Source organism: Eumetopias jubatus, unplaced genomic scaffold, assembly GCF_037043125.1.
Source record: "Eumetopias jubatus isolate StellerSeaLion01/CBP00866 unplaced genomic scaffold, mEumJub1_p1.0 scaffold_10, whole genome shotgun sequence".
NCBI classification, from domain to species: Eukaryota; Metazoa; Chordata; class Mammalia; order Carnivora; family Otariidae; genus Eumetopias; species Eumetopias jubatus.
The window spans coordinates 126,703,884-126,716,465 of record NW_028274816.1 but is presented as its reverse complement, the minus strand read 5'-3'; the positions used below and the strand labels follow the sequence as shown (position 1 = coordinate 126,716,465).

The window sequence follows — 12,582 nt, the reverse complement described above, 5'->3', positions numbered from 1 at the left end:
GGAAATATGGATAAGAAGGAGTTGGGAATGTGGCAAGAGGGCAGACCCAGAGAAAATTTAAGTGGAAGGAGAAACTTAAGGTTTAAGGAGACTTTAGAGACAGAGCTACCAAATGCAATGTGTAGAACTTACCTGGATTCAAACAAATAACTGTAAAAAAAAATTATGAGATGATCAGAGAAATTTGAATACTGACTTGTATTTGCCGATATTAAGGAATTACTAGATTTTTTTTAAGGTATGATATGATATTGTGATTTTTTTTTTTTAAAGATTTCATTTATTTGACAGAGAGAGACACAGCGAGAGAGGGAACACAAGCAGGGGGAGTGGGAGAGGGAGAAGCAGGCTTCCCGCGGAGCTGGGAGCCCGATGCGGGGCTTGATCCCAGGACCCTGGGACCATGACCTGAGCGGAAGGCAGACGCTTAACGACTGAGCCACCCAGGTACCCCAATACTGTGATTTTTTTAAAAGAGGTACTTAGTGAAATGTTTATGAAGGAAATGCTACATTGCCTGGGAGCCGCTTCAAAGTAATCCAATGAAGGGGACAGAGAGAGGGTGTACATGAGTTGGTGATACTTCCATCTGGGTGCTGGGTACATAGGGGCTCACTGTGCTATTTTCCCTACCAGTGTGATGTTTGAAGTTTTCCATAAGAGTCAAAAAATAAATAAATGGCAGGAGAAATCGACAGAGATCAGACTCCGCTACCCCCTCCCGGCTCAAAAGTGAAATTGGCATCTGCTCAGGAAAACTGAGCAAGCAGTCGAAGAGATGGTCTAGAATCCTACCCATAACCAAAGACATTAATGTGTCATCAAATCAACAACTGACCAGTAATTATCGCTGTCTTAGTAAGAAACAGAGGAGAAGCAAGATTACATGACGGGCCACTAGATGCAAAGAGTCTAGGTGCTAAGCGTAAGAGAATGCTGAGGGTAGGAGTGATACAAAGAAATAAACGCTGAGAATTTTTCTCTCCTGCAATCTGAATAGCCATAACATAGGGACTGAAATATCCAAGCGCCTGGGGTAAACATTTAAAAGGCATTTACTATGCACTTGGCACTGTTTTAAATACTTTTCGGATATTAACTCATTTAACTCTTAACGACAACCCTATAAGGTGGATACTACTATCTCCATTTTAATGACCAGGACCTAGAGACACACAAGTCAGGTAGCTGGCACCAAAATCACATTGCTCAAGAGTGACATAGGTGTGATTCAAACCGGGAAACCCAGACCCAGAGCCCATACTCTTACCCACTGTGCGAAAGATTCTAAACGTTCGCTCCTAATAAGGGAGAATTTGTGAAGATCCGTGGGTATAAACGCTTTTTTAAGCTGCAGCCAAGCCCGGGGCCCAAAGCGGAGAAAATGCTACATTCAAGATCATTCAGAGCTCAGAGGGTAACACTGTGATTTTTCCCCATCACAGGTTGTTCTGCCCGATCTGTATATTTCACATCAAACCCTGAAAAATGACTAACAGATGAGGCAGCTGTGCTGTGAGCCACCAGGATCAAAAGAAAACTGTCTTGACCTGATCACATTTAAAGGGGATAAAAGGCAACATCTTCTGATTTTAAGCAGACTACATCCATTCAGATTTTTATCCCTGGCATACTGACCAAAAAAAGACAAAAACTATACAACCGATTCATCTGGATAAAATTCTCGTAGGAAAACAAAGAGGGAAACCCTATCCCTAGAAGAGCAAAACGCACCACACCCTGTTTTACGATTATTCAACAAGGATCTGAGATAAAAGCATTCTTAACTGTAGAAATATTACTTGAATTTACCTGTGACTGGTGTCTGCATTGAAATAATACAATGGGGAGTAGGTGATAGATGTAACAGAAAGGAACGCTGGATTTTAAGCATAAATGGTTTTTTCAAAAAGGATTTTCTTAAGTATAGTTCATACAAAAATACACTGTATATCTGGTCCAAGAGTTATGACCAGCAAGCGGCAGAAAATTTATGTTTGCTTTTAATCATGGATGCCACAGAACAAAAGTTTCCATTACAGGGTTTCACTCGAGAATAACAGCACTCAAGCAACTTTCAATTACTATACTTCTTACTTGTCATAAAGCAGAAAGCACATGTTTGAGATTTTACTGGAAGTTAGAACAGCAGTTTCTGAAAACCTCATAAAAGGGAGGACTGATTTAGTCCTAGGATCTCGGCAGGATACCTGAAGTTCAATTCTGTCTCTGAACAAAAGCACTGTAGCAGCCTGCAGGCTTTGCAGAGGATGAAGGGGAGTTGGGGGCACTTCACTGGCTGATCTAAAAAAAGCCAAATCATTAAAAGGTCCTTAGAAACCACCACCACCGAAAGGCAGCAGCAGAAAACTTCTGGCTTTCCCGTCTTCTAGGCAAATGCTTTCAGCAGTTCAAACTACTTCTATCTTATTACAGGGTCTTCTATGCATATCGAGAGTGAATCCACACCAAAAGCCATTTGTTGAAAAGAGAACTTTCAGCTCCCTCCTCTTCCACGGAGAATGTTTGATGTGAACGTTTTGTAAGTCACAATTTCACGAACAGAAAGGACCGAGGTGAATTTAAGGGAGTTCAGCCGAGCCCTTTCATCCGACACTGTGACCCTAATCTAATAATCGGTTCTCTTTGCTTCAATTCTCCAACTCGAACATACTTTGAAAAGTTAAAACGTTTAATATCTACTGATTACTAGTTGCTGGAAGATAAAATAGGCATGCATTTTGAGTTCCTTGGAAGAAAGATTCTTGAGAAACACAAACTATGAAATATAAAAGCATTGGATGTAAGTCTGCAGATAGAAGACTATTTTAATGGCCTAAGATTTTTGACATTTCAAAAGCACAGTGTAGAGTCTTTTCCTACTTTTGAGCACAGAATTACAGGGCAATAGAGTTACACGTCTATTTGCTTGTTAAGTGCTCTTTAAAGCACTCATGAAGAAACAAAAACAAACAAAAACACCATATACTGTGGATATATACAATTATACAATTCAATTAAGGCCCAACTCTAATATTAAATGTTAAAATCAAGCTCTGTAATAGTGAAAGCGTACATTTCAACTTACACGATGTGGAAACTACCATGTTTTCACGTTCCCAATCTAAAGTCAAATGCCTGTTTTCTGTGATCACATTGCCCATGTCTCAGCACCTAAGAACTGATTATCTTCCCCTCCCTTTGGTGGGTTTCTGTCCTCAAGGAGCTTACGGTCTAAACGGAAAAACAAAACAAAACAAAACAAAACAGGGGTGACTGGGTGGCTCAGTCAGTTAGGCTCTGGTCATGGTCATGGTCATGGTCATGATCAGCAGGAAGCCCCTTCTCCCTCTCTGTCTGCCCCTTCCCCCACCCCTGTTCATGCTCTCTCTTGCTCTCTCCCTCTCTCTCAAATAAAATCTTAAAAATAAATAAAAACAAACGAAACAAACAAAAAAACAACCTAAGTGCTAGGATATTTGTGCACAAGATCTATAGAAGCCCACAGAATCATCTCACCTAGAGGGAAAAGAGACAGGAAAGCTTGTTACGGAGACAGGGAAACCAGGACTGAGTTTAAAAGTTCCAAACTCAGCCAATTGGGAGGAGAGAGAACACTGAGCAGGTGAGAGAGGAGACAGAACAATCAAGGACCATGCTCTAGAATTTGGACTTGACCCCGAAAGCTATGAAGAACTACTAAAGAATTCTTAAGCAGGAGAATAACATGATCAGAGTTGTGATTCTGGACTTGCCCATTCTGGAAACAGTCTAGGGCAGTGCTGCTCAAGGTGGGTCTGCAACCCAGTGCTTGCCCATAAGCTGTTTGTTACTGGTCCACAACAAGGTAAGTACAAAAACTGAGGAGTACTCAAGAAACGTTTATAGCAGCTCAACACTGCAGCAACATCCAGGTTTGTGATCAATGGGCTCATCATGTTGAATAGCACAGAGACCAGCTTGTGTGAGGTCAACTTAGTGGGGCGCGGCATGTGCTTCAACCCAGATAGGAGTCATGCCTTAATAAGGCCACTTGCATTGGTGTGACTGATTGGAAATTAACAAAATAAAATCGACCACTGACTACAGACAGCTTGAGGAGCTGGTCTGAGAACCATTTCAGGGGTCAAGATTGGAAGCAAGGAGAAGCGCCTGGGTGGCTCAGTGGGTTAGGTGTCCGACTCTTGGTTTTAGCTTGGAGCATAATCTCAGGGTTGTGGGACTGAGCCCCATGTCGGGCTCCATGCTCAGCGCAGAGTCTGCTCCCTCTCCCTCTGCCCCTCCCCTCGTGCCACCTCTCTCTCTCTCTCTCTAATAAATAAGTCTTTAAAAAAAAAAAAAAGGTTGGAAGTAAGGAGCCCCAGGAGAAGATGCCGGTACACAGTGGTCCAGATGAAACCTGAAGTCAAGCAGTGATGGTAGGGATGGTGAGAAGAAGTGAGAGTTGGGAGGTACTAAAGTGAGCAAATCATGGGGCGCCTGCATGGCTCAGTCGTTAAGCGCCTGACCTCGGCTCCGGTCATGATCCCAGGGTCCTGGGATTAAGTCCTACACCGGGCTCCCTGCTCAGCGGGAAGTCTGTTTCTCCCTCTCCCACTCCCCCTGCTTGTGTTCCCTCTCTTGCTGTCTCTCTCCGTCAAATAAATAAATAAAATCTTTAAAAAGATCAAATCAACACCAACACTCAGTGCCATTTGGATGTGAGGGGTGCAGGAGAAGCAAGGATGGCTCCTGAGATTCCAGGACTCTTCTTTCCTTTTAAAATAATGGCCAGGGGGCGCCTGGGTGGCTCAGTTGGTTAGGCGACTGCCTTCGGCTCAGGTCATGATCCTGGAGTCCCAGGATCGAGTCCCGCATCCGGCTCCCTGCTCAGCGGGGAGTCTGCTTCTCCCTTTGACCCTCCCCCCTCTCATGCTCTCTCTCTCTCTCATTCTCTCTCTCAAATAAATAAATAAAATCTTTAAAAAAAATAAAAATAAAATAAAATAATGGCCAGGTATAAAGCAACAGAATGCAAGAGCCTCAGGAGAGTCAGGACCAGCAAAAAAAGATTCTGAACTCATAGCCATTTTCGTTGAGTGTCTCTGAATAAGCAGAATGGTAAATTATTGAATTACAGAAAACTAAGCACCCTGGTGGTTAGCACTGAGCGCCGCTGGGAATTCAGTTTGTGAAGAAAGAAAACATCCTATGCCAAGCTTATACTCTCCCCCTTGAAAGGAAATCATGCCTTGAGGAGCCCAGTCTATTCAGAATGGGGCTAGCTGGAGCTCTGGAGTCCCAAGTACTATAAAAAAAAAATTAAAAAAAAAAAAGACACCCCCCCCCCCCGCACCATACACCAAGGGACTTGTCCATCCCCCACCCTAGCTATGTATAACACAAAGCCTTCTTTCTCAAATTGGTGCAGATATTAAAACAAGGCCTCAAACCAAAAGGAACAGTGATAAAAGGGGGAGTGGGGCTAGAGAGTGTAAATGAAATCAATGACCCTAACCTCAAAACCCACAGCTTTCCTCTTGTGCTCTGGTTCACATCCCAACCCATATCAATCAGCAAGGGCTGTGGACAGCTAGCCAGTCAGGACTAAATCGCTACCTTGAGGCCTGAAGAGTAATCCACAATGGCTACACGTCTGAGCAAACCTATCCGACAACATTCCAGAGCTAGGAAGGGAGGTGGCTGCGTTAGGGGGTGAGGTCTTCACTGCTCCGGACAGCGGGCACCATCCCTTTCCCATGCTGAAAGAGCAGCAATCCGGCAACCTTCACGCTGCCCAGATTTAAGCAGGCAGGCTCAGCGGCAGACGTGCCTAATAGCTCTGGCAAACCACAAAACGATCACCAAGTACATAATTAATCTCTCTCAAGAAGGGTGCCTCATCATCTTAAAGTTGTTACCCTCTATCATGTCAGGGCTTCATTGATCTGATGTCTCAAGTTTCACTGGCAAGTGTGAGTATGGTGCTCAGTAAATCTCAGAACTCTCAGTTCTTTAAGAAGCAGTGTTTTTTAAATATTCATTTGCTTTCATTGTTTCACTCTTCTAGGTCTTTCTCCTCAATTAGAATGTCTTCTAGGGCAATTCTTTCAACCCCTTCACCATAGCCTCCTGTATGCTGATAAAACTCATTTGTTAGAAAAATCATGACAGTTTTGCAATTCTGTAATGTGATACATTCCAGAGGCTCAAGCTATGAAAGGAATTCCCGAATTTCATGATAATTTATGAACAACAGCTAGCACTTACTGAGCACATGCTACATGCCAAGGCAGACGCTATTAACATCTCCACTTTACAGATAAGGAACCTGTGGCACAGACAAGTAGGGAACTTGCTCAAGGTCCCCACAGCTAACAAGTGACAGAGGCAGGATCCGAGCTCAGGCGGACGGACAAGAGTCCCTATTTTTAACTACTACTACTACACTAGATGTCTTCATTACGCAGAGAAGAAAAATTAAAGATTAAAAAAATACATTAGAAATAACGGAAGAAGGAAAAAGCCTCTCAAGGAAAATTGCTCTTATTACTTTAATTGAACCGTGGTCTTTTATTCGACAGATCCAAGTCCTGGAAACACAACGAATGGGGGGAGCCTGTCCTGGATGGTCCAGGCTCCTTTCGCAGAAGATGGAAAACCCCAATTGTCAAAGCTGTGCTTTTCTGCTTTTAGCGCCTTCAAAATGGTCTGTCAGGGTCATAGTGATCATTCTTAGTGGCTGGGGTATCTGGATTTGAGGGAGGATGAGCTGGGAGAGATGGAGCTATAAGACTGTTTGGGTTGGTACCAAATCTTGCCCCGTTCCAAAGAGCCAAGGGGATCCTGGTGAATTCTAGGCCAAGTCGGTGATTGAGTCTGACCCAAAAGCATCACCCAGAGCAAGCAACCCACACAGGGAAGCAGGAAGATTCCACTTCCGCTGACTGAAGCAGGTAGACCAGGGATCCTCAGGGATACCTCCTGAGTGCCGCTCTCCCGCCCCAACTTTCTCTTTTCCTTTCTGTCTGGCAGGAAGTTCTGGGGCCAAGCCAGATCCCAGCAAACCTGTGCAGTCCAAGACCAGTGGTCCTGCACCATTCGATGTCCGTGTACCCACACTGACCAAATGCAGTCCATCGGACACCAAGCCCAGGCAAAACGGAGTCTGGTGGGCTTTAAAATCAAAATCTGTGCTGAAATAGATCCTGGGGATCGACTCTCCTAGTCTGACACCTAAGTAACTTAGCCTCATCTGAAGGAATAGATCAAATCCCTAAACTTTCCAACTATTCATCCCATTCTCTCTCTCCAGAAATCTGAAAAATGTCTACTGACAAAACAAAAAGCAAACCTACTTATTAAAACAAGTCTAACTACCTTAACTTCAAGATTATATGTTTTCTGACAAAACTGCTCTTATAAAGGCACTCAAAGTTCTATTATCATCTAATTACAATTTCTATACAGCTATTTATATGGGTGTGCTTGGAAGCGAAAAAATATGAAGCTTCAATTATTTTTGCACCCACCACAAAAGCAAGTAGAAACAGGACAACCTTTCATTGGGATTTTTTTTTTTAAAGATGCTGGACTCCTTTTATTCGCTGTTTTCTCACAGCTCCAATCAATGTGAGCAGGGCCAGGCAAAACCCAAGCATAACATATATGGTCATCCCCAGACTTTCTTACTACATAAAGGGGAAATTAATAAAAAAAAAAAAAATACCACACAGCATTTTCTGTCCCCACCATAATTTTTCAATTTTCTTTAGAGTAATGCCAGCCAATAACTAATTAGAACCATATCCTTTGTCATCCCAGTGGGAAGAAGTATATGAATGGTTGTAAAGAACAAATGTTAATGAGAACTTTAAAAAAATTAGTAATCTGGAACTCTGGTTGCCCCTCAGTGTAAAACAAATTCTATTCTTTGAAACTATTTTTATAGTTGGTGAGACAACATGGTCCATCAAGCAAGAAGGTAAGTGTTCACCCACTCAGCACCCTGAACTGGGGATGCCCTGGCCTTTTTCACTGTTCTTATCATGAAGTTGCCATCACAAGCTCACAGACTTCCTTCTATGCATCTCGATTTCAAACAGGACAGACAAAAACTCAAAATTACAAAAAAAGGAATTGTTTATTCTCTTTGGTTTCAAGGAATAAAATACTTCCTGTCAAAGTGAGTACCTAGCTTTTGTAATTTCTAAGAGTATATTTTCCACAAGAAACACAGCTGAAGTCTTTTTACCTGGTATATCATGATGAATGTTTCTGGGATCAGATCTTGAATTGCCTATTCGTGTGCATCCAGGAGCAGAAACTACATCCTCAAAAACTGGACTTATTTTACAGAACAAAGTGAACCACTGGATGCGAGACAGAAAAACTCTGAGCAAAAAAATACATTTTTAACATGCTAGGCACCATGATTTGGGCATGTTGAGCATTCGGAACTGTATTTTCAGATGAGGGTCTGCCCCGTGTCATCCAGACTCTCATCCTGGTGGAATGACCAGGTCCAGACTAGGGCCACAGACCACTTTTTTGTGTGTGTGCAAAGGGACCAGCCAGGGCAGAGAGAACCAAGCACGGCGTATATCACATGAAGTATTCTCCTTTTCCAAGAAAAAGCTTTAAGCATTTGCAAAACATCTCAATTTGCTCCACGTTTTTACCATCCAGCAAATTTCTTTCGTCCACTGTGAAAAACACAATAGGCCTTAGGTCTGTAACATTTTACCATCATTATACGTTTGCAAAAGCTAGAAATCCTTTGTATTGCCCAATAAGGGCATTATTTTAAACACACTGGTCTACAATAGAAATTTGCCACCACAATGAAGATGTTTTTTGGTAAATCACTTTCTGAACATTATTCCTCCCTAAAAGAATCATAAAACACCACCAAGGAAAACAAAGAATTCCCATATTTTTGAAGCAAAAAAGGACTGGCCATTCACATCCACGCACTATCAAGTATATAAATCAAATATGAGCAAAATCACCTAAAAAGTGGTTAAAATGCCAAGTTTGGCCTCCATGTGGTTAGCGAGCCCATGTTTTTCCAATGTTAAATTTACAAACTGTATTTGTTAAACTGTATTTCATACTTTAAATCCCAAGTCTGTAGCTTATACTGCTTGGGGATGGATGATTTACTGGAGACATCTGGGGTCACAGTATAAGCCTTTTGCTCTTACTAAATCTAAATCATACTTCTCAACAAGACTCCCTACACATAAAAGAAACACATGCCCTTACCATCCTCCCTAGAGGCACCTAAAAGCCCCCAGAACAGCCCTTCTGCTATTCACTCCATAAACTAAGATTCTCTCCTGAAAGGGAAGGGGCTAGATTCATACGTTTCATCAGGCATACCAATTAAGCAAGAGCGCTCCAAAACTTGTCCTGTTTGGATTTATGACAAAATTTCCCGAATTCGTTTTCTTAAAACAGACATCTTCATCCAACAGACACACTCGAAAACCCAAACTAATTTCAGCAGCAAACTGGCAGGAAGGAGAAGTTGACAGCGAAGTATAGATTTCCCCAAATCCTCGTTTCTCCACTTAATCTGCACCTAAGTTCAGCATTTAATTCCAAGTGTGCCAAGACAACCCCGACCCAGCAACTAAGAGCTGCAAGGACGGGTCTCTTCCTGTGCCTGGGAGGCATCTGGGGAGGACTGCTGGACAGGCAGACAATGAAAAGCTCCCCGGTGGCCACTAGTCGAGCCCGTGGGGGCGGAGGGACGGAGAAGGGGAGAGGAGTGAGCGCCCTTCTCACCCAAAGCCACGGTCAGAGGCTGCCTCTCCAGGGCGTGGGGCGGCCTGGCCTCCGAGTCCCGGGTCACAGGGTGGGAGGAGAGAAGGGGTCCCCTGAAAAGCAGATTTCTCTCGGAGAGAGGAAACTTCCTGGTCTGGGCATTATGGGTAGGGGGCGAGCGCCTCCCCCACCCACTACAGGTATCCGCCGGGAGTCTGGCGGCTGAGGGAAGGGAGCAGCTCCTCCGCGCGCCTCTGGCCCGGAGCGGGGGTCACGGGGTCGGGACCCCCCAGCGCGGCCGCTCCCTGTGCGAGGCTCCCAGCGCGTGGGGACCTGGCTCTCGACTCCTCGGGACGAAAGCTGGGGTCGGGGGCCGGAGCGTGTCAAACTTCCCCCACGGGCGCGGCCTGGCGCCCGCACCGACAAGTTGCCGCGGGAGCCCCAACACGGCGGGTCCTCCGACCGGGGCGGGCATAACACAGAGGAAGGAGACACTGAGGGACACGAGGGGAAGTGCCTGCAAAGATACAGGAGCCGCCGGGCCGAGGGGCTGCGAGGGGTGCGGGCGGGGCCGGCGAGGACCCCGCTCCCCCCAACTCGCGGGCTGCGCACCCAGGCGGGGGGCGCCGACGAGGCCCGCGCCGCTCACCTTCCTGTGCTTCTCCTTGTAGGGCAGCGCCAGCCACGGCATGTCCCGCACGAAGTCCTGCCACTGCCGCTGGTCCTGGTCCGAGGACACGAAGACGATCTCCAGGCGGCGCCGCGGCTCGGGCTCCGCGGCCGCCCCGGCCCCCGGCCCCGGCCCGGCCCCGGCCCCCGGCCCGGCCGCCGCGTCCCCCCGCAGGCGGCCGTAGAAGGCGGCCAGGCTGCCGCTGAGCTGCGCGCAGGGGGCGCTCAGGCTGCAGCCAAAGTAGAGCCCGAGCAGCGAGATGCCGCGGGCGCCCAGCGAATGCACGTCCACCTCCTCGCCGCCGCCAGTTACCAGCTTCTCGCCGAGCAGCTCCTCCAGGAAGCCCGACATCCTGGCCACCGCAGCCCCGGGCACGCGGGCGGGCAGGCGGCGGCGACCCCGCTCCCTCGGTCCGCGAGGCGGGCGGAGGCGGCAGCGGCGGTAGCGGCGGCGGCAGCTGCGGCGGCGGCAGCGGCGGGCGCGGGGCAGGGGAGAGGCCCGCCCACCCGGGCCCGCCCACGCCACGCCCCCTCCGGGCTGCCCTCGCCACGCCCCCTCCGTGGCTGTCCCGGGCCGCGCCGCCGGGCCTGAATCTGCGGCTGCTGGCGAGCAGGGAAGGGCTTCCACGGCGCCGCGGGATTGCTCGGGAAAGAGCCCTGGCGAGAAAGCTGGCCGGAAACGCCCCACTCGGAGGGCTTTCCCCCAGCTAAGTGCAGCCAGAAGAGGGGTCCTCCGAGCTGGCGTCTTTGAGCTGCAGTCCTCGCGGAGCTGGACTTGGCCTCCACCCTTCCGAACTTTCAATTCTCTCCGGACTTCCCCAAACATTCCCACAGTCCCCCCCCCGAGTGCTCGCTCGCTTGTGCTCTTTCTCTCTCTCTCCAAAGCCTAATCGGCCATTTCGTACCCCACTGGCCTCTTGAAATGCTTACAGGACTTAGCATCTTCATACACAATTACCACTTCATCAGGCTGGGTCTTGCTTGCACTAATTTCTCTACCGTGTGTTTTGTGTATGTTTCCGTGTACTATAAGAGAACCGGAGGACGCCCCCGCTTTTATTTCTCGGGTAGCTTCTGATCTGGGGCTAGGCACACGTGAGAGAGTCCACAATCCTTGGAAGTGGATCACAGGTCGCACTGGGGGGGGTTCAGGCAACAGGTCGCGGAGGCCATTCCCCTCCAGCGAGTGGCTCCGTTCCATCTCCAGAAGTGTAGACAACAGATGCCGCAGTATCTTTCAATCAATGCTGGTTGCACTTCTGAATCGGTTCCATAGCTTCTATCAAGTCGGATGATAGTTAAGAAAAATTCTAGGAATTTTTTTTTTTTTTTTTTGCCAGCTGGCAAGATGCTCCCCCGTGCTTAGCTTGAACAGGTGGCCTGTGGCAAGCCTTCCCGCCTCTCTCCCACACACACACACACACACACACACACACACACACACGAAAAAATAAAATGCATACCCTGCCAACCCTCAGTAGAGGACCTTCAGTGTGTGTGCTCAGCTAACAACCTGGTGAAAGGAAAAAACGCCCCTCTCACCGCCCTCCACCGTGCCTTTGGAAGTCATTTCTTGGGCATCTACCGCCATCTAATGGAGAGAGGGAAAAAAAAAACGAGATCTGCCAGAGCCCAATATGTTGAGTTACTGGCAGGCAGAGTATTTCTGTTATTTTATAGCGGCTTTCCACACACACAAATCATGGCACGCTTTACAAGAGTTCATTTAAACTTCAATATAATCTCGGGGCGCCTGGGTGGCTCAGTCGTTAAGCGTCTGCCTTCGGCTCAGGTCACGATCCCAGGGTCCTGGGATCAAACCCCGCATTGGGTTCCCTGCTCAGTGGGAAGACTGCTTCTCCCTCTCCCACTCCCCCCTGCTTGTGTTCCCTCTCTCGCTGTGTCTTTCTCTGTCAAATAAATAAATAAAATCTTTAAAAAAATAAACTTCAATGAATCGCAAGATTTTGGCACAAACATAAATTTTCATGCCTAACGTTCTCATTTTGTCTAGGATAGAACAAGAAAAACAGGTGGAGGTGGAAACCAAGAGCGGATTGGCAATCTCTAAAAATTATATCCACTTTCTTAGTTTCCACCTAATATTCCTGCTCATTTCACAAGGAGGATCTCTGAATTGAGGCCTGCCTTTAAACAAGCAAG

General features: G+C 46.9%; 1 protein-coding gene across 1 annotated transcript in view; it reads right to left on the bottom strand.

Moving 5' to 3' along the window:
- NXN (nucleoredoxin) overlaps positions 1-10,854 on the bottom strand; it is a 148,656-nt gene extending 137,802 nt beyond the window's left edge. The window contains exon 1 of the mRNA XM_028109430.2: positions 10,400-10,854. Coding sequence (XP_027965231.1) covers positions 10,400-10,771 — 372 coding nt within the window. The 5' untranslated portion in view covers positions 10,772-10,854. The remainder of the gene's footprint in view (positions 1-10,399) is intronic.
- Between the last annotated feature and the right edge of the window lie 1,728 nt (positions 10,855-12,582).